Raw genomic sequence first — 20,953 nt, 5'->3', positions numbered from 1 at the left:
GTTTGTGCCGAGACGCGGTCCTCTCCCGTGCGCGCGCGCCCGGAGACGCGCGGCCTTGTGGGGCTCGTAGTCCGCCCTCACTGGCTCCGGGGCGAGCGCTGCCGGCCACCGCCAAGTCTCCGGGCGCCATGGCTGCGCCACCGGCCTCCGCGGACGCCGCCCCCTCGCCCCCGCCGCCTCCTCCGGCCCCGGACGCGCCCGGAGCCTCCGCGGGAGGACAGAGCGAGACCGCGTGCGAGGACCGGTAGGCGCAGGGCCGGGCGGGGGCCGCGCGCCGGCGGAAGGGCAACGGCACGCTGCAGCCCCCCCCCCCGCCCCGCCAGGCGTCCTCGAGGCCCCGGGCCCAGCCCACCTCGGGCTCAGGTCCGCTGAGTGGGCGCGTGCACCTCCGCCCGACGCGGGCGGCCTCCGGGGGCTGTCCCCATGCCCTCCACGCCCCCGACGGCCTGTCGGCACCTCCTTCCCTGGAGGAGCGGCCGGGTAGTCGGCTGGCGGCCTCAGGGGCAGGAGCGGACGGAGGACAGGAGGGACGCGGGAGATGGGCCTTGGTTTGCACCCGGCGAGGCCTAGGTTCGCGGCGCTCCGGGGCCGTGTGCCCGCGCGACCTTCCGAGTTAGTCACGTTCGGGTTTGGGCTCCGGCCGGCCCTGCAGCCCAGTGGCCCTCGGACTGATTCTGAGGGTGAGGTGCGGTGGTGCATTCCGACCGCCGGGCATGTGTGGGGCCTTCGAGGGGTCCGGGAGCATTAAAGGGGGCGGTGGGCTGCGGGTGAGCCCGTCAGCATCCGGCTGATCGCCCCCGCAGCGCCTCGGGGTCGTGGCCGCCAGGGGGCGGTGGTCGCGCGCGCGACTGCGCGCCTGGCCTCTTCCTGCTCTGATCGCGTGCCTCGGAGTCCCAGAACGCTTTCCGGGTGCGGGCGAGTAGGAGCTGGAGAACCTGGAGCCAGAGTGTTGGCTCGGGCTCTGGCTAACGAGCAGACCCCTTTCAGAGCGGCCGGTCGTAGGCCCACACCATCCCAGCGGCCAGTGACCGGGAGCTTGCTTGGCTTCGGTCCATCAGGACTTGAATCTGTGACGCTCACTGATTCAGAGGGTCACTGGGTAACCAGGAGCAGAAAGGCCATGCATAGCCAGATAGGCTCCAAGACCACACAGACTGTTCTGGGCACCAGGCCCTCGTGATGTCTCAACACAGACTGTCCCTGTGCGGGTCACTGGCACAGGGCCACAGCAGTGGGGGTCTCTGGCTGACCTGTGCATTTCCTGTCCAGCCAGGGACTTTTCCTTCTGCTCTCCGGGTACGTTTCCCCACGGTCCCTGCACTGGTCCCTATGTCTATTTAACCCATCCTCTCTGTCTTCAGTGCCTGCTGTCCGTGCTGGTGCAGGGACTGTCCTTAGGGGCTACCTGAGCGATGGATACCAGCTGGTTGTGGGCAGTGGAGGGATGCTGATTGCATCTGCTTAGAACAGCAAGAAAGCAGGGTCTGCTGGAAAGGGTTTCAGGGTAGGAGATGAAAGCCTGGGTCCTCCCCCCACCCCAGACCCTGAGGGGTAGGTCCTCCCGACTGCTTCCAGCTGCCCCTCATTCCTGCTGTGTACTGAGGAATGAACTGTATCATCAGACCTTCTTATTTTTTTGAGACAGATTCTCACTCAAATGCCCGCACTGTCCCAGGAGAAACCTGTGATCCATCCTCTGCCTCAGCCTCCTGAATAGCTGGGATTACGGGCATTAGCCCACCACTCCGGCTTTGGATGTTGGCTGGGGATGCTCAGTATGATGCAGTCTTGCTCTCTAGTCTCTGCACATGTCTGTTTATCTCCATGTGCCGTCACTTGTGGGGTCGTTATTGTGGATGAGGTACCTGCTTTGGTCTCAGGAATCCCAGAGCATAACTGCTGCCATCCTGGAGGAGATCACTGAGGCCTGCCCCTTCCTGGTGGGGGTGAAGGGGTCTAAGCCATGCCCCACTGTGCCGTGACCTAAAGTGGACCCTCTCCCAGAGTGGTGAGGGGTGCTCTGAGGTGACTGGACACCCTTCAGCACCCCCTGATACTGGAAACAGGAGGAAACTGGGCAGAAGGTACTTGGCCAACTGGGCTCCAGATGTGGCTACTGATCAACAGCATTAGTGCCCCTGTTGGTGGTGCTGGGAATGGGTGTTCTCTAGTCCATTCTAGCCCTGGGGAGACAGTTTGGGAGTGGGGTTCCAGCACCCTAAGCTGGAGCAAAGGCAGAGGCTGCTGGGAGTCGAGGTTGGTGAGCCAGAGTGAAGGCTGCCTATTCTGTCAATAGCAGCACATCTAGGCTCTGGCCTCCCTTTCCTAGGTCAACAGTACCGGCTTCCCATGAGTTTGTCGCCCATGGGTCTTGCTCAGCTAGGGCACCCAGGAACATCCAGGCTGACCAGCCTGGGTCCCCCTGTTGCTTAGACATCCAAGCAAGATAATGATCCCCAGGAGTCCCACTCTGCATGGCCCAAGACAGCCGAGGCTCCCTGAGCGAGGCCGGGTGCAGACAGCCTGCCACCTGGGAGTGTCATTAGAAGGGGCAAGCTCTGAGGACACACCGGACGCTGTTCCTTCTCCAGTTGCCTCTGGAGGGGTGGGTTATCTGGGTGGCCAGGAGGGATTGGCACATGTAACCACCCACCGGGAGAGCTGGGCAGCCAGAACCTCTCTGAACAGACCCCTTGAGCCAGTAAGAGATTTCTACTGTCCATGCTTGCTGAGGGTGGGGCCAGGCCTTCCTCTTCTCTGCTGTTGTGGACAGGAGGTGACTATGTCCCCTGATGAGCCTTGAGTGGCCCAGGGACTTTCTGGGACCTCTGTGAGGTGGGGGGTGGGGCTGTTATTCTTAGATCCGGCTAAAGGGTAGGGTTTCGTATCTGTTTATGCTCATAGGAGGTACCTTGGGGCCAAGGGTGGGGTGCCCAGCTCAGCACTGACATTGAGGTCAGCTGGCCAGGAGGGGTCTCAAATTTCCCTGTCCTGCTGTGTGTGGGGGTGGGGCCAGGGTACTGAGCACAGTGATTCTCAGCAAGCCTCGGCTGGTGAGTGGGCTAGCTTGTGCTCAGAAGGGCAGCTCACACCCACAGCTGGCCTGGATCTTGCAGGCCACACTAGGCAAAGCTGTGCTATTAATATCTGGCACACAATCCCTAGCTGGGTGATCCTCTTATGACTGTGGCCTTGGCCTCAGAGGCCAGTGGCAAGTGTGTTCCCTCAGTATAGAGGGGCTCCTGGGGCCCCCAGTGCTGTGCACCTCCCCCTGCATACAGCAGCTCCACTGCCAGCCAGGGGCCCAGCCCCACCCAGGTCTTTATCTGCTGTGCTGCTCGCAGGAGTGGTTCCACTCACAGAGGGCCAGTGCAGGCGGCCAGAGAGCCAGAGCTGTTCTGGGCACCACTGTGGTGCTGAGGTGGTGATGCCTCCCTAACTGCCAGCACCTAAGCCATATACACACCGGGAGCACACCCTCTGGGACCTGGTCGGCCATGAGCAGTCCCCCAGCTTACCCTGGCATCAGGATCTCAGGGTGCTGGGCAGAAGGCAGGTGAGTTGCAGAAGAATCCCTGCTGGTGAGGAGTACCCAGCTTCACAGTGGTGCTGATCACTCCAGACTCCTGTGCAGTGCATCCCTGAGTAGCGGGCAGCGGGCAGGCTGGCAGGCACTCTGGGGAGCTGGGCCAGGCTCAGGCCACAGGGAGTTTCACTTGGGGCTGTGGGTTGTGTGTGTCTCCTCTGGGTCGTGGCTCAGTCCTTTGGGTTGAGAATAATTTTCCTTGTTGTGGCCAGAAGTACCCTTATCCATCTGTGGATAGGAAATAGGTGTTTTGTGCAAATTTCTCTTTTCAGGGTTACACGTTTTGAGAAATGGGTGAATTTTTGCTGCTGGCTCTGGGACAGAGATTAGCTCTGGGAGGGCCGAGGCTTGGTGCAGATAGCCTTGTGGCCTTTGTCGCCAGTGAGGCAAGGTGCATTTCTGGCAAAGTCCCCCCTGGCCTCCTTGCAACTAGGCACTCCGCCCAACAGAAGGGTCTGCAACAGGCTCAGCAGTGATAGCCTTGGAAAGGATTTGTGGTGGTGGTGGTGGTCACTTCAGTGGGGTGAGGAAGTCACTGATAGGAGGACCAAAAGGTCTCCAGGAAGGCCTGCATATTGAGATCCCGCAGAGCCTCAAGCACTGGCTGCCTTTGCTCAGTATCTATGGGAGTTGGTCCTAGCTTTGTGCATGGGCATGCTCGCTGCTGGAATCCAGGGCATGGCTGTGGGGCAGCCCTGGGAGATTCCTGCAGGAGGCCCTACCTCTCACAAATTGCATTTTCTGTTAAAGAGTTTCAGTGGAGGTTGAAGGCACAGGGCGATTCCTTTGGAGTGTGATGTGGGCAGCCCCAGGGGTGAGCTTCACAAACCTATTTGTTTACTGTTGGATTAGTGTGCCCAGGTGAGCAAACTGCTGTCTGCCCTCTGTCCAGGGATCTTAGGATGTCACTACAAGTCCTGTCTCCCTTTAAGCCAAGAGCTCTTTGGCAAGCCTGACTGGGGGTGCAGACAGCAGCCCCAGGGCACATCATGTCCTAGGCTGTGCCCCCCACATGTGTCCCACAGCAATGCTGTGGGCACCTGCTCCCATGCCAGTGCATGGTAGAGCAGCACTGTCCCTAGGACCTCTCACCTAGTCACTGTGGTACCTGGCTGTGTTGTTTGTGCTAAGCCTCAGAGCTGTCTCCAGAGCTGCAGGAGCAAGGCTGAGCACCTCTGCCTGGCTAATTATTCCCTGGGCTCACTCCTAACAATGGTGGTGTAGAAACAGGTGGCCCTGTCTGTCCCCAAGGACAAGCCCAGCGCTCTCCTTGTCAAACACAGATAGGAAGCTCTCTTGCTGCTAGAGCTGCCGTAGGACCTGTTAGGGATTAGGCTTTGGCTCCTTTCTTCCGTGGCCTCCACGCCTGTGCACACCAATGCCCCTGCCCAGCTTGGGTCATTGCTGGTGCTCTGAGAGGTGCACTACCACCGAGGTGTGCCCTAGCCCTTTCTGTTTGGGGTCTCACTAAGTTGCCCAGGCAGGCCGGGACCTTACAATCCCCCTGCCTCGACCTCCGGGACCACTGGAATGACAGGCCTGTGCCACTGTGCCCTGCTCATGGTTTAGATTTTGATAGCATGGCACATGTGCTTATAAAACATTCAAGAAGAACAGGCAGAAGTCCCTGTTCCAGATTTTGGTACCCAGATGGATCCTGGTTGAAATTGGCATGTCTGACATGTAAGCCTTTTGCTCACAGACTCCTCACGTGGGTGGGCTGTGACATGCTAGGCCAAGCCACTAACCCCTCTTGGACAGCCTGAGAGATGGTGCTAGGGCCCCTCTGACCACTTGGTCTCCCCATTCAGGCAGTGGCCAGGAGGGCCTTCACAGCCTGTGTCTTGTCCCCCATGCCCAGCATCTTCACACCAGGCTCTGCTTCTCAGGACAAACTGAGCAGTGTCACCGGCCATGCATTCACAGGGAGCCTCCACAGAAGGGGTCTCTGGGTTGAGGCCACAGCCAGAAACAGCACCCCTTTTGGGATACAGGCCAAAGGTGCAGGTGGCAGGGATCTGAGAGCTGGCCTGGCATGCATGATGTGGCACGGACACAAGCACAGGTCTGAGCCTTTTTCGGGTTAGATTTCCACCTGGTAGTCTCTGTGGGCCTCCTGTTTTACACACATGGCTCATGGGGTAAGCCCACGTAGGTGGCCTTTGCTGGATTCTGGAAGTTTCTGTCTTAAGGACCCAGGAGGGATCACAGAACAAGTTGGTTCCCTAGGCCTCCTAGATGGGATCTCCCCTCTCGGTGTCCATCCTGCACTCTGACAGTCAGAGAGGCCAGGCCAGGGTGCCACTCTGCCCAGAGCCCTGTGTCTGTCTTTACCTCTGCCCAGGCTCTACCCTCCTCTGCAAGGAGACGGTGACTGGGCTGCCCAGAGAGAGCACTGGGCTGGGGAGGGGGGCATGGTCCTCAGGGGGTTCTTGCTTGTCCACAAGTACCTACCTTGCATCACCTGAGGAAGGGCCCTGCCTGGCCCAGTCCACACAGAGGAGGAGCGCAACCTGAGATGGGGACCCTCCTCTCTCCTCATCACTGCAACGTCCCTCTGTTCTTGTTGTGTGAACCAAGGTCCCATGCCCCTAAGAGCTCTGTGGCCCACTGTAGGTGGGCTTCTTGGACAGTACCCAGTCCAGGCTTGACCTGGGTTGCGCCTACAGGAGCCCCCTTGGGTGTGACCAGGCACCAAGGAGACCAGCAGCCCCAGGTCAAGGCTAAACCACATTGTCTTTATAGCAGCAATGCAGGGTCCCTGGACAGGCTCCTCCCCGCCGTGGGCACCGGGCGCTCACCCCGGAAGCGCACCACCAGCCAGTGCAAGTCGGAGCCACCCCTGCTGCGCACCAGCAAGCGCACCATCTACACGGCAGGGCGGCCACCCTGGTACAATGAGCATGGCACGCAGTCCAAGGAGGCCTTTGCCATCGGTAAGAGTGGTGTGGGCAGCCCCTCAGGACCACCTGTGGGGTCAGCCAGATGCCCTGAGCCCTGCTCTCCGCTCCCCTGGCAGGCCTGGGAGGTGGCAGTGCCTCAGGGAAGACCACCGTGGCCAGGATGATCATTGAGGCTCTAGATGTGCCCTGGGTGGTCTTGCTGTCCATGGACTCCTTCTACAAGGTGAGGCCCTGCTCAGCTCCTGGAGTGCCCTTCTCCCTCTGCCCCCTCCCCTGCAAATGCAGGCCTTTGGTCCCTGGGCCCCAGCATGCTGTCCCCTGGGGCTGTGGGCAGGGGTCTTCTGTGGCCTCCTTGACAGGTGCTGACCCAGCAGCAGCAGGAGCAGGCCGCCCACAACGACTTCAACTTTGACCACCCCGACGCCTTCGACTTTGACCTCATCATCTCCACCCTCAAGAAGCTGAAGCAGGGCAGGAGCGTCCAAGTGCCCATCTATGACTTCACCACCCACAGCCGGAAGAAGGACTGGGTAGGTAGGGGCTCAGGACTGCAGATGGGCTGCAGAGGCAGAAGCTGGCTTGAAACTCCCTGGTTCCTTTGCAGAAAACACTCTATGGTGCAAATGTCATCATCTTCGAGGGTATCATGGCCTTCGCTGACAAGACGCTGCTGGAGGTGAGGCATCCCTGTGCCGCAGATGCATCCTCCAGCCAAGCCCTGCCCTGTCCCCAGGTCTCCCCTGCTGAAAGGAGAGGATTGGGTGCCCCCAACATGGTACAGTTTGCTCTCTCCCACTGGTTAGCGTGGGTGTGGCTGCTGGGGACAGTGCTCCCTCCCCAACCTGCCAACCCTCAGCTGTGCATTGGCTTCCTCATTCCTTGCTGGAGGTGGGGACCTAAGGCAGTCAGTCTGAGGGACTTTGCTGCAGGCCCAGAGGACTTGCTCCCACCAACCCCTAGCCCTCACACAGCTCCTTCAGGGTCCACACCAGAACCCATCAGGCCCTCATCCCCCTATCATGTAGATGTCATACTGCCCAGCCCAGCTCCTGCCCACTTCACACACTCCCTGAGCACACGCTCCTGCCACACTCCTCGCCAGGCTCAGGAGATGCCTATGGGGCTGGCCCTGGACCTGACCCACATCCTAGGAGGCCTTGTGCAGGAGCTGCTCCGTGGGGCCATGTGACCCTGCTGATCACAGAGCTCAGTCAGCTGGCCATCCCTGTCTAGCTCCTGGACATGAGAATCTTTGTGGACACGGACTCCGACATCCGCTTAGTGCGGCGGCTGCGCCGGGACATCAGTGAACGAGGCCGGGACATCGAGGGTGTCATCAAGCAGTACCACAAGTTTGTCAAGCCTGCCTTTGACCAATACATCCAGCCCACCATGCGCCTGGCGGACATTGTGGTGCCCAGAGGTGAGCCTGCCAGGATGCTGGCACATGCATGGTGGTGCCCAGAGGTGGGCCTGCCAGGACACTGGCACGTGAGCCTGCCTGAGCCACCCTCCTTTGCCACAGGGAGTGGGAACGCGGTGGCCATTGACCTGATCGTGCAGCATGTGCACAGCCAGCTGGAGGAGGTGAGTCTCAGGTAGTGTCCCTGCTTCTGCTTGCCCACCCTCTCATGTCCACTTGAGTGTCCCCAGCTTGCTTCATCTGCCTGTTCACACAGCCCCAGCCCCAGCCCTTTGCTCTGGGAGTGGGCACAGGAACTCAGGGCCCAGCTGCCACATGCTCCCAGCCGGACGTGGGCCTGGCATGGAAGGGCTCCTGTCCCTCCTAACCCTGCAGGATGGCAAAGGAGACCCACTATCTTGCTGGCCTAAGGCCACAGGGTTTCAGCACTGAGTCCCATGTCTGGCCAGTAGCTCTTCTCCTTCATGGTAGCTTACCCTGGGAGTGATGTCCTCACCAGAAGTCCCTTGTTGGAGCATTCTATGGCTGGGTCCCACAGGCTGTCAGAGGCCTGTGGCCTGCGGGACGGAGCCCAGGGCTCCTGGCTTTAACTGCCCAGCCCGGAACCACAGGTCTCACCCAAGTGTTCCCCAGGTTAGAAGAATTAGCAGCTCACCTCCAAAACCTGGCAGCTTCTGAGCAGTCTCCCCATGGGGCTGCAGCATGTCCTGTCCTGGGTGGGGTGGTCTGGCATCTGCCCTGGTCACTGATGCGTCACCGTTCCCTTGTGTCTCCTTGTGTTGCTGCCACAGCGTGAACTCAGCGTCAGGTAAGACCCCATAGCTGTCTGCACACATGGAGGCATTTCCAACATCCACAGGGTGCTCCAGGTCTGGGCTGTTACCAAGCCAGACCAGTGGGCAGCCCCTCCCCATGCAGAGGAGTGGATTAGCCCCAGCCCTGCTTCTGCTTCCCATTGCTGGCAGATAAGGACACTGAGACACAGAGAGGTTAAGTAACTTGCCCAAGATCACATAGCACCTAGGCTGAACAGAAATTGTGGAGAATTCTCTGCAAGTGGGGTTGTCTGTGGGGTTCAGCCCCAGAGAGCACAGCTGTTCTCCTGACCTAGCCCTGCCAGGTCTCCAGGAATGTGGCCATGATGTGTTCCCAGCAGCCTGGGGTCTGGGTCTGCCTCCAGGGCTACTGTACCTCCTCTGCCCAATCTCATGGCCTAGGGGATTCTCGCTGGGGTGGTGTGAGGGCTCGGCCCTGCCCTCCCCGCCTCCCTGCCTGGGCCCTGCTCTGCCGTATAGCTGCCCTGCAGCACACCTGTGGTGGGCTAAGGCTGTGTCCCCGCCCTGTCTACCCAGTGGGCAGGCAGACACCAGCCCTGCCCCTGACGTGTCGCCACCAGGGACCTGCCCTCCTCCCGGGCTTTCTTTGGAGGTGGGGAGCTCTGGCCGCGCCACCTGGGAGCCGCAGTCAGAGCGTTGGAAATGCCTCTGGGCCCACCCTGTGCCGCTTCCTTTCCCTGCACGAGTCTCCGCTTGGTCTCCAGATGGGTGCTGCAGGCCTTCCCTCAGGTCCCTCTAGGAGCCTTTATTCTGAGGAAAAAGAGTTTCCAGGTGTGGCCAGCTCCATTTTCCGCTCTCTGGTCTGCCAAGGAAGTGGTGGCCAGTGGCCTCAGTGTCTCCTCCTGTCCAGGAAGCGGCTGGTGGGCAGGGGAAGGGCCCTCCCACCCAGAGGGGGGGTGCTACAGCCCTGCTGGGCCTCCTCTTCCCTCTGGCCAGCTGGTGGCCGTGCTGTACCATCTGCAGAGATGCCACTGCCCTCCCAACTAAGAGCCTTCTCTCTTCTCTCCTCTGTGTACCCGTCTCCTGCCTTGTCCCTCCCTGAACACTCTTCACTGGCGAGCAGAGGGAGCTGCGCTGGGATATGTGAGCAGAGTGCTCGGTTGTGCTCGCTGTGTGCTGCCCCGCTGCCCGCTCGCCTGCCCGCAGGACCCCCACCGCACCCGCCCCAGCTGCCTCCTCCAGGCCCGCGCCCTGAGCCCCCCATCCCTTCCTCCTCCCCAGACTCCTCCCTTCTATCCTGCCTTTGTCCCCCACACCCACAGTGTCACCTTCCCCTGCCCGCCCACTCCTCCCTCCCACTTCCTGCCACCAGCACCCCTCCTCCTGTTCTACCGGCCCCACCTCTCCCAGTGCCCCTCTGGTACCCCGTCCTTCCCTCCCCCTTCTGCCTCTCTCATGCCCCCCCCCCCAGGCATGGCCTCAGGTGGGGCAGGCGGCAGCACTGGGCAGCACTGGGCAACACTTGGGGATGGGCCTGGGCAGGGTTTGACCCCTCAGCCCGGTCACTACTCCAGGCAGAGCTGCCCGTTCTGGGGGCTGAGCCCTACCTGCAGGTGAGCCCCATCCCAGCAGCCCTTCTGTTCCCTCCAAGCCTAGGAGGGCGCCTCACATCGGCCCTGCGCTTCCTCCGCAGACCAGACGCTGCGTCTCTGCTCCCTCTCCAGGAGCGGCACCTCCTGTGGAGTTGGGGTGGGAGGTCCCCCCAACAGCCATAGCCAGCGGCCTGCTCTCACCCTGCTTTACCCCCATGGTGACGCACAGCCGTCCTGTGGGGAGAGGGCGCTCTAGAATGAGATGCCTTCAGTCTTGAGTGTCCCCAATCTGTTTGTGTCCCCAGGGCGGCCCTGGCCTCAGCGCACCAGAGCCACCCACTTCCCCAAACGCTGAGCGTCCTTAAGAGCACCCCGCAAGTGCGCGGTATGCACACCATCATCAGGTGAGGGCCGGCTGGAGGGGCAGGGTGGGACAGAGGTGGGCGGGACCCCTAAGCCCCCCTAAGCACACCCACCCACCCGACAGGGACAGGGAGACTAGTCGGGACGAGTTCATCTTCTACTCCAAGCGACTGATGCGGCTGCTCATCGAGCATGCGCTTTCCTTCCTGCCCTTCCAGGTAGGCAGGGGTCCAGTTGGGGGCGAGGGGGGGGCCTCTGAGGGCCACGTCCAGACACACCCCCTCTGCACAGGACTGTGTGGTGCAGACCCCACAGGGGCAGGACTACGCAGGCAAGTGCTATGCTGGAAAGCAGGTATGTGCACCCTGGGAGGGCGATACCTGGGCTGGGCTGGGCGTCCCATTGGCTCAGCCCTCCCTCCCTAGATCACTGGGGTATCCATCCTGCGTGCTGGGGAGACCATGGAGCCTGCTCTGCGCGCTGTGTGCAAAGACGTGCGCATCGGCACCATCCTCATCCAGACCAACCAGCTCACGGGGGAGCCCGAGGTGCGGGACTGGGGGGCATGGGGGTTACAGGGTGGCCAGCCCAGGGAGAGGCCACACGGCACCCCAGAGCCTGGTGGGCAGGCACCGCTGACCTCATGGCCTCCCACAGCTCCACTATCTTCGGCTGCCCAAGGACATCAGTGACGACCACGTGATCCTGATGGACTGTACGGTGTCTACTGGCGCAGCGGCCATGATGGCCGTCCGTGTCCTCCTGGTATGTGGGTCCTGAATGGGCTGCAGGCAGGCCCTGTGCAGTTGGTGTTTACTTGGCCCTTGGCTTGGCAGGACCACGATGTGCCCGAGGACAAGATCTTCTTGCTGTCACTGCTGATGGCAGAGATGGGTGTCCACTCCGTGGCCTATGCTTTCCCACGGGTGAGAATCATCACCACAGCTGTGGACAAGCGGGTCAATGACCTTTTCCGCATCATCCCAGGCATAGGTGAGCCGCCAGCCTGTTCAGTGGTGTGTGTGAGCAAGGCTGGTCTCCCCAGGAGGCTCCATGCTGGGCTGCTTCTTTCTCCAGGGAACTTTGGGGATCGCTACTTTGGGACAGACGCAGTCCCTGATGGCAGCGACGAGGAAGAGGTGGCTTCCACCGGTTAGCTGCCCTGGCTGCCCCACCCTGTCCCCACCCAACCTCCTCCTGCCTCCTGGTGTGGGTAGGAGGAGGTTAATTTAATTTCAAAAAATGATACCAATAAAAACCATCTACACATTTTGTAAAATAAAGCTTTAGAAAATGAAGGTGTGACTGGTTAGCTGGGGTACAGGGGAGGTATCCTGGCTGGGACCTGGGCTTGGGCAGTCTCTCTCAGGGCTGTAGGTGTTGCCCACCCCAGCACCCAAGTTATAAAGCCACCACCGATAAGTCCAGGCCCCTGGCTTCTCCAGAGCAGGACAAGGCGGGCTCCCAGCCTGGCACCCGGCCTCCCTTGTAGTTGGGGCTCATTTCCTGAGGGAGAGAAGGGCAGCACTGGGACTGCAGCTTCTGGCCGTGCTAGATAGGGCCCCTAGAGCCACAGCTTAGTGGCTACCTGGCCTGGACCCAGGGAGAGGACAGGGCTGCCTGGGGCTCTGTGTGTCACAGGACGCAGCCTCTGTGACCACTTCCCCCCAGCCATGTTTGAACCATCAAGGGGCCCAGCGGAAGTCAGTGCGTGGGCGTCTGTGGGAAGGACTACACTGGAAGAAGCCCCAGCTGCAAGCAGATGGCCGAGGCCCAGTGGGCCAGCCATGCTGTTCGGGACCGGATGCATGTCCACCCTGTCTTTGCTGCTCCTAGACTAGAGAGTGAGGGTCAGCTCACTGGTCACTTCCAGACATCCTCTCTGTGCCTGTCCTGCCTGGGCCAGGGGACAGAGCCATGCACATGGACACCCAGTGCAGGTGTGGCTGTGATCTGAGCGGCGGGTGGGCTGGGACCGTGAGACACGCACCCCCAAGCTCCTCGGTCCCCGAAGATCTGGCTCCTGCCTCTTTCCTGTCTCTCTGGTCTGTTGCCCCCCCACCCCCAAAGGCCATGTCATGGAAAAGCTTGTCTTGGGGCGGGGACAGGAAGTTGCTGGGCGGAGGCCAGGCCCACAGTAGCGGGCAGATGAAGGCTGGTGGCTGGTCCAAGGGGTAGCCAGGCACTGGGGACAGAGGACCAAATCAAGGCCCAGAGGTCAGCGAGAGGGCCTTCTCGACACCCTGGTGAGTGCTTTGTCCCATGTGTCCAGGGCCCCATCCACGGGCTCCTTCATTCTGAGACTCTGGCCTGGGAGCCTGCCGCACCCCACGTGCCCCAGGAGCCCAGAGGCTGGAGGCGCCATTCCTCCTAGCGAGATCTTCCCAGATGAGGAGCCGGGCAGGGGCCAGGTCTCTCCTGAGGGTACCTCCCCCCAGGTCCAGTCAGGCCACCTGGTTCTCAGATGGCAGCCATAGCTGTGCCTGCAGGTGCCGACACTAGAGGTACTTAGATGGCAGCACGCACCACAGATGGACAACTTGCAGTGTGGGAGATGAAACTTCAGGCTGAAAGAACAGGCCCAGCTGCCCACAGTCTAGTAAGGCCATCCTCAGAGCAAAGGCAGTTGTGTCCCCCTTCAGTGGGGGGCCTAGGAAAATATCCTGGAGGCAGGAGCCTGAACCCCAAGGCCCTGCCTGGCTCTTCCCACCCACAAGAAGACTGGTGCTGCTGGAAGACCCAGGCTCTGGTCTCTCCTTTGGGGGGGAGCTGGTGTCTCCTGAGGCTAGGCCACAGATTGGGGAGATCTTGAACCTATTCCAACCAGGGCCCCAGGGGGTATTGGAAGTGGACCACCCTCCAAATAGCCCAAGGTCTTCGGGATGCCAGTGAGGGAGAAGCACCTCTTCTGACCCCTGGGAGCCTTAAGGGCCCTCTAAAGAGGGCCAAGATCCAGCTTCGAGTTCCAATTCCTTCAGGGGGACAAGCACCACAGAGCTGCTGTGGGCACAGGGACTCCGGCTGAACTCTGCAGGCAGCCCCCAGGGGTCTGATTTGGGGCTGGGAGCCACATGGGCCTGATCCTACCCTTCAGGCCCAGTGCAGACTGTGAGGGGTGAGTGGCATGCACCCTGGAGGAAGGGGAAATCAAGAGCAAGAGTCCTGCCAGGCATGGTGAGGCACGGCAGCACACAGGTGTAACCCAGCGACTCTGGAGGCTGAGGCAGGAGGATGGCAAGTTCAGGTCCAGCTTGAGCAACTTAGAATGACCCTATCTCAAAATAAAAAGTAAAATGGGCTGGGGGTGTAGCTCAGTGGTAAAACACCTTTGGGTTTAATCCGCAGTACCAAAAACATTAAAAAAAAAAAAAAAAAAAAAAAAAAACAGCAATAGTCTGCTAGGCCTAAAGCAGCTTCAGAACCCAGTGGGGTGCAGGAGGACCCTGTATGCAGACCAGAGGTTCCTGTGGAGTACTCAGGGTGAGGGTCTCAGAGGAGAAGCTCGCTTGTCCTGGTTCTGCCTGCTGCCCTGGGCAATGCCTCCAGGACTGTCCAACCTGAGAATGGTGAGTGTCCAGGGTCAATCTCAGGTTCGTCAGCCCGTGAGGTGCTGCCCCTTCCCAGCAGCGGCTGACTATCACAGGGTGATGATGGGTACGAGAGACAGGTAAGCGAGAAACGAAAGATGGAGACCAGGCGGAGATACAGGAGACTTTGTCACAGCTGACAAATAAAGACCATCTCTCTATAGGAGAGAGGCAAAACAGGCTTGAGCTCTGGGACTTTCATGGGGAGGCTCAGGAATCAGAGCCAGTGGGGTCTTAATGCGGTGGGGGGGGCAGGCGTGAAAATGGTTGGGTTGGTATGAGGGAGCGGTGAGGCTTTCTCAGAAACGCCCTTAGGCGGAAAACGAAATTTAAAATGGTCATCCAGATGCCAAGCAAGGGCCTTTTAGGTACGCTGGCTGGGTGGGATGGGAAGCCTGGGGCACCTGAGGCCCAGTCCCAAAAGAAGGCACACGTGGCTGTCACATTGACAGGAAGAGTCATGCAGGCGTGAGCAGAGACGGAGGGCTGGGCTTGGCTGCGCTGGGGGAGGATGGTGCCCTACACGGGAAGGACTGGCAAAGAAGCCTGGAAGAGGGCATCTTGGGTGGAGCACCTGAGGGTTGGGGGGCCGCGGCAGGAAGCAGCGGAGGGGGCCCTGGGGGCCATGGTATTCCGAAGCTTCCTAAGGTCAGGCTGGAGGTTTTGGAGCGAGGGAAGCTGGTGTGGAGAGGCGGCGGCCGGACGGAGACCTATGGAGCAGATGGCTTTGGGTTAGCTGTGCCAGAGTTAGGAGAGGAACGGGCAGCTCGCATGTGGGTGCTGATATAGAGCGGGGTCCAGGGAGGGGCGGGTTGGCGAAGCCATGGTGACTACAGCGGTGACGTCCGCGGGGGCGACTGGCGGACCAAGCTCCCGGCTCGGGTACCTTGGGGCCTCTTCACCTCTGGTCACCAACCGGCTTCCATCTGGGGGCCAAGGCCCGTCGGGGCTCGAGGGCGAGGCTGGCACCGACTCGGACCTTCAGTATTCCCGCAGCAGGGGACCCCGCCTACTGAGCGCGGGACTCGGACTCGCGTTTGTAGGAACCTGCGCCCGCCGGCTTGGAAGTTGGTGGTGCCCCGAGCCACCGCCCGAGCGCGCCTCCGCAGCCCACAGCTGTAACCTGGGGCCACCGCCCGAGCGCGCCGCCGGGCCCGATTGCACCTGGGGTGACCGCGGGACGGTTCTGGCGAATCTCCCCGCGCGCCCCTCTGGCCAGCAGGGCCGTCCGCGTCCTCCCAGGTCCTGCCCGGGATTCTGTCCGCTCCATCCCCGCGCAACTGGGTCCGGGGCGCGCGGCTCATTCGCGCACGGGCTGCGGAGGTGGAGCCCCGCCCGCCACGCCCCCCGCCCGCGGCCGGACTCGGCGCCAGCTCCTCACAGGTCGGGGCAGCCTAGGCGGGCACGGGCACGCGAAGGGCACGGCGATGTCTTCGGAGGCCTTCCGAGCTGTCGCTTTTGCTGCTGTCGCTGTGCTGCGGGTGTACCCAAGGCCTCGCCCAGCTCCATTTTTCCCCCTCCTTATGGAAGATCCTAATCAAATTACTTAATTCTAGGTGTGAGTGGAGGGTTCAGGGTGTTTCGTTACTGTTACTATTCTTGCACCTTTTTCCCTCCAAAAGGTTTTAGTTGGCTTCAAATAAACTGTTTTTCAGTTCCAAGCCTTGCCCTGTGGATGGGCGCCCCCCCGGAGACAGCAGGAGGGGAGTTTGGCCAAGGCTGTACCCTGCAGAAGGGATGTGAGCCACAGGGCAATTCTACCTGCAGTTCTGAAAGGCAGACCTGTGGGCCACCTGGGCCAGGGCCACGTCTCTAGCCTAAGCACTAGCGTCCTTGGGCCTGAGCCTAAGATTGGTCCCAGCAGGTGCTCTGCTCCAGGCCCCTGTATACAGAACCACCCTCTAGGGACATATGCTCTTGGGCAGACTTGGCACTTCCAACAGGATCCCCAAACTGGACTCATTCCGGGGGTGGGGGACAGAGGCATAAGAGCTCAGGCTAGCCACTCTTCCTGCTACTTGCCTGCCATCAGGGCAGCGGGATGAAGTGTATCTCACAGCACCCCAGGGACCTTGGCATTTGAGGGCTGGGTGAGAGACCACAGGGAGGATGGGGACTACGGCCAAAGATACTGGGGTGCAAGGCCGGGGCACCACCAGCTCAGACACTGCGGAGCAGGAACAGAGTCGCTACAGCTCAGCCCTGGGAAATCCAAATGGCCAGGACAGAGGTGGGCAGAGATGGAGTGACCAGCTCAGCTTTTGTGGTCATTGCTCCAGGGAATAGGAGGGCTGGCCCTACTGTAGAGCTGAGCTACCCAGTTGCCCTCTGTTCTCCCCCAATTCCTTATGCTTAGGATTGGAATCAGGCAGGGCCATGCCAAGTCAGGAGCTGGTTCATGAGGGCACCCACATATGCTGCTCCAGACCCCTGCACCTGCTCATCCTAGAACTGAGGCCAGCCAAAATGGTCACTACCAGGCAGCAGGAATCTCCGTCTGTGGAAGACAACAGGAAACGCAGGTAGGGGCTTGATGGTCAGACAGGTGGATGGTACGAACAGGACTAATGTTGGCTGCAGGCCTGGTGTGGCCACGAAGACCACAGGACTTCCCTGGCAAGGGGTCACCTACTCTGATACAAACCACTGGAGCTCAACATGCCACAGGAGGCCTCCAAGACTGAGGTCCAAGTTCCTGGGCTGGTGGCCCTCGGGAGCTCAGAGGTCCCTCCTGTGATTCGTCTTGGTATTTGAAAATCAAGTGAAAAGGACCCTGGGAAGGCGGGTGTGCACTTGGACCAGGCAGGTGGGAAGTGTTTGTCACAAATAAAACAAACCTGCCTCCCAAAACACAAAAACAAAAAACGAGACTCTGCAGGGATCATTAAACAAAAAACACACTTTCTGCAGTGAAAACATTTATTTTACAAGTTATCTTTACTTTAGGTCAACATTCAGACACACACAAGACAGAGATCACCAAGGAGACCACTCGCTCTCCAGCCCTGGAGATGTGCGTGGAGCCAGGTCAGCAGGCCATCCTGGCAGCTGGGTGGGACCAGCTCGTGGACTGCTGCTCTCCACACTCGCATCTGATTCTCAGAAGCAGCACCTGTGGTGTGCGTGTCCGTGTGTATTCCCCCTCCCTCACCCAGCTTCCCAGGCCAACCAGTCCGCCACAGGCACCACCTGGGGGGCCCTTGGCCCAGTCCTCCTGCAGGCAGGTGCCCAGGCTGCTCTTTAGATGCAACCTTGTCACTGACGGACTCAGGCGCCCAGGGAGGGGAGAGTTTCCAGCCACCTCCCACACTTCCCACACCTGTGGGCCAGGTGAACATGACGTGTGCTTAGGACAGTCACCCTTGTGCCCAACCCCGCTGATGCGGTCTTGACCTTGTGTTCAGGCACACGCATCCTGCACATAGCAGGCTGTTCCCTTGGGTGTATCCGCCAGGAGGACCGTGCCGAGACCCTGTCCCTACCCAACTCACCAAGAAAACAGAGGCCACTTTGGAGCCAACTTTATTGTACTTGTTGCTTCACCCCTGGACAGCAGCACGCGGGGCCTGCTGCGTGGTCCATACATACACACATGTACACAGACACACAGCCTGCACCACAGCACCTGGCAACACAAGCTGCACCTGTCCACAGCAGGGCATTCAGAACCCAAATAACAAACAGGCCAGTCCTGGGCTACAGGGCACCAGCTCAGCACTGGGAAAGGGGTGGCACCAGCGCCTGCCATGCTTCTCACCAGCTAGTCACCACACAGATGCACTGAAGTCAAGGATGGGCAGGACCCACCTTGCCTCTGCCCACATAACCTGGACCCTTGAGGGACAGCCCGCGGGGCCATCAGCTCCCCTGTGCTGCTAAAACCTGGGTTAGGACCGATGGGTTAGGACCGCTGAGACGAGTCTTGACTGCTTCATGATTCAGGACCTTTCCAGACTGGAGCTGCAGCCCAGTCCAGCAAGTAGCACAGAGACCGCGGGAACTCTGGCTTCTCTTCCTGACGGGTTCCCACTGGACACTGGCTGCATTAACTGAACACCAGAGAACTAGGAAGGCTCATTGACACGGGGCAACAATATCTAAAGCAGCTGAAAATAGAATGAAGCCAAAGGAAGACAAGGAAAGACCACAGCCCTGGGCAGGAACAGGGATCTACACACCCCAGAGCTACCATAGGTGGCCAGGACCCTGCGGGGCACCACTGCTCTGGATGGGTTTCCAAGCACACTGACCATAGCACTCCCCAGGCAATACATCACACACTGTCCACAGCCCAGAAGTGTAGCCCAGGAGCTGGGGACATGGGGGTCAGGCTGACCCCCAAGACTCACCAGCTGTGCTTATTAAAAAGGAAACGGAACCAGGGCAGCCACAGACCATCGCAGTGCACGATGAGGCACTGTCTGCCTCGAGCAGGTGAGGGATATGCTTGGCCATGGCGGCAGAGCCACGGCCCTCACTCCAGAGTCTGTGTCCTGTTTGTGGTGTCACAAATCCTACATGATTCACTCAGTTTTAGAGACCCCCCACAGGACACTGGGCTAAGTGGCTATTCCCACCCCAGCTGCCACCCAGGGAGATCCTTTCTCCTAAGAAGTGGCCACAGCTCACAGGGACACAAGACAAAAACCACAGGGCTGCATGCCAGGAGGGCTGTCCCACAGCACAGGAGTTTTCTCATTCTTCATCTCTACTAGAAATTCAGAAGATGCTCGGCAGGTCACCAGACTATGGCCCTGGGTTCTGAGAAAGCAACTCACTCTCGAATTATCGCAAGAAAGCTTTGGGGGCTGAGCTCTTGCTGCTGTGCTGGGACTAGCCCTGGGGCTGCCTGCTGAGTAGTCGGTGGGCCCACTGGTGGTTCCCACCCCCCACAGGGGGACGGCCCTCACAGAGCACCCTAGTGTGGGGCCCTCTTGCTCAGTACCTTCATGATCGTTCAATGAGCAACACGGACAAACACGCCCCAGGGACTGGTTCCTGGGCAGTTCCTTGCCCACGTCCACCTGCAATAGGATCAGCTGGGGGCCCTGGCATCACAGCAGCCTCACTGGACCTTGCTGGGTACCCTCAACCAACACCAAAATCCCAAAGCCCTGCCCTTGGCAGTCCCTGGCAAACAGGAGCCCACGGTGGGAGGGAGTGGGGATGGGGGTGAAGGTGGTTTGTCAGGGCCACGTGGTCAGCGTAGGAGTTTTCTCATTCTTCATCTCTACTAGAAATTCAGAAGATGCTTGGCAGCAGGCTTCGGGAAAGTCCTGCAGGAACTCGGCCCACTGGACTCTGGTCCGGCACGTTCAGGAAATTGTAGGGGGCACCAGGTGGCCCCAAAGCCTTGACATGTGGTGCTCACATTTCCCCAGCTCACCCACCAAGGCGCCACCCACAGATCTCCGGTTCACAGTCTCGTCCAGCACTGGCCTCCCAGGCTGGCTGGCAAGCAGGGTGCCCCACAGTCTCGCTGGGACCCAGCCCTCCTGAGGAGAGGGGCATCTTGGCTCCAGCCATCTTGCTCCAGAAACCCTATGTTCTCGTGCCGACTGGAGCACGGGCGACAGGCGCAAGTGAAGGCAAGTGGGTGGATGGAGCTCTGGCCAGCACGAGGAGCAGGGTCCAGAGGCTGGGGGCTCACTGGCGTCCTTCATCCACCCACTTGGATTCACACCCTCTGACTGCAACCACTTGTGATTCTTAAAAGTCCAAAAAGGGCTTAAAAACAAAACAAAACAAACAAACAAAAAACCAGGTGGGCTTAAGGAGTGTGGAGAACAACCCAGGGAAGGGGAGAGAGACTACGGCCCCATCAGTCCAGCTCAGCCTGGGAAGGTTCAGGAACAAAGACGGAGGACTTCCACGCACCGGGAGGGGCACCCCTCGATGGACAGGAACCTCAGACCCTGAAGCAAAGAGGCCCGGGGCAGACAACCGTGCAGAGTGCACACGTGTGCACACACTGTCCACATCACACCTACCACCTGGAGAGACCTGCCACGAGAGGACGACAGGGTGCAGAGGCCCTTGCACGCCATGCCAATGTAACACCCAGGGACAACCATGGCCCTGTGGTTCCAGAGGACCTGGCCCAGCTTGTCCCTGATGGGCCAGATGAGCCAGGCCCTGCCCTGGGACCCCTTGGCCAAGGTGGAGATGTGGCTTTGCCGGGCAGAATCTGACCCCAGCCCCATGAGCACAGGAGCACAGAGGCCCTTCCTGCCCAGTCCACCCTCACTGGACCGACCTGGCTAAACACCCCGAGGCAGCTCCACTGTCCAGCGAGCGCGGCCGAGCCACAGCAGGTCCACAACACAGACACTGAACACGACCATACATGCTACTAGAAAAGGAGAGCAGAAGACCGTAGCTACACTGCTTTAAATACTGCATGCTACGCACTTCGGGTATCGAGGGTCGACGGGCAGCGGGCGTGGAGGAGGGGAGGCCCCGACGCGGCGCCTCCCCATCTGGTGACTAGTTCATGGATCTAAGGTTGCGGTGGCCGGGTGCTGATCCCTCCTCGAATCACAGCTCCTCCTGAACTTAGTTGAACCCGTCAGTGTGGTAGCTAGGGTGGGAGTCGGCCGTGAGCTGGGTGGTCTCTGTGGCGGACGCGGGCTGTATGACGATTGGCGTGTCTGTGGCCTCTGAAAAGCAAGCAGACATGCTCATTGCACAAGGGTAGTAGGCAGCATGTGCCCAGTACAGGGT

The 20,953-nt window shown here is 60.1% G+C and overlaps 2 protein-coding genes across 17 annotated transcripts in view; one reads left to right on the top strand and one right to left on the bottom strand.

The window, feature by feature from the left end:
* The first annotated feature begins 71 nt into the window (after positions 1 to 71).
* Uckl1 (uridine-cytidine kinase 1 like 1) lies at positions 72 to 11,922 on the top strand. 9 transcript variants are annotated; one of them, XM_026413445.2, is made up of 15 exons: positions 72 to 244; positions 6,335 to 6,522; positions 6,606 to 6,712; positions 6,849 to 7,019; positions 7,094 to 7,165; positions 7,723 to 7,912; positions 8,015 to 8,076; positions 8,704 to 8,720; positions 10,586 to 10,684; positions 10,768 to 10,861; positions 10,935 to 10,997; positions 11,069 to 11,191; positions 11,301 to 11,408; positions 11,480 to 11,636; positions 11,721 to 11,922. In XM_026413445.2, the coding sequence occupies exons 1-15, from the start codon at positions 129 to 131 to the stop codon at positions 11,798 to 11,800; spliced, it is 1,647 nt and encodes a 548-aa protein (XP_026269230.1). In that variant the 5' UTR covers positions 72 to 128; the 3' UTR covers positions 11,801 to 11,922. The 9 variants fall into 9 exon arrangements, with proteins under 9 accessions (XP_026269230.1, XP_026269228.1, XP_026269227.1 ...); XM_026413443.2 differs by lacking the exon at positions 8,704 to 8,720 and adding an exon at positions 9,812 to 9,831 and having other exon boundaries at positions 73 to 244; XM_026413442.2 differs by lacking the exon at positions 8,704 to 8,720 and adding an exon at positions 9,812 to 9,831 and having other exon boundaries at positions 73 to 244; positions 6,332 to 6,522.
* Positions 11,923 to 17,140: 5,218 nt separating this feature from the next.
* Positions 17,141 to 20,953, bottom strand: part of Dnajc5 (DnaJ heat shock protein family (Hsp40) member C5) — a 45,160-nt gene continuing 41,347 nt past the window's right edge. For 7 of the 8 annotated variants that reach the window (XM_077799438.1, XM_026413422.2, XM_077799439.1 and 4 more), the window contains one exon: positions 17,141 to 20,889. In XM_077799438.1, the coding sequence (XP_077655564.1) occupies positions 20,786 to 20,889 (104 nt within the window). In that variant the 3' untranslated portion in view covers positions 17,141 to 20,785. The remainder of the gene's footprint in view (positions 20,890 to 20,953) is intronic. The other variant, XR_013343696.1, reaches the window with a different exon arrangement.

This window comes from Urocitellus parryii, chromosome 6 (assembly GCF_045843805.1).
Source record: "Urocitellus parryii isolate mUroPar1 chromosome 6, mUroPar1.hap1, whole genome shotgun sequence".
In the NCBI taxonomy this organism is placed as follows: Eukaryota; Metazoa; Chordata; class Mammalia; order Rodentia; family Sciuridae; genus Urocitellus; species Urocitellus parryii.
Note: the sequence above shows the minus strand (reverse complement) of the source record. Positions and strands in the feature narration are given on the sequence as shown.

What these genes read in the sequence shown, in the direction of transcription:
- Uckl1 (XM_026413442.2), top strand. Translation starts at nt 129, where the DNA reads ATGGCTGCGCCACCGGCCTCCGCGGACGCCGCCCCCTCGCCCCCGCCG. An exon ending in TTTCCTTCCTGCCCTTCCAG is followed by an intron (nt 10,862 to 10,934) that starts GTAGGCAGGGGT and finishes CCCTCTGCACAG; the next exon opens with GACTGTGTGGTGCAGACCCC. An exon ending in TGGCCGTCCGTGTCCTCCTG is followed by an intron (nt 11,409 to 11,479) that starts GTATGTGGGTCC and finishes TTGGCTTGGCAG; the next exon opens with GACCACGATGTGCCCGAGGA.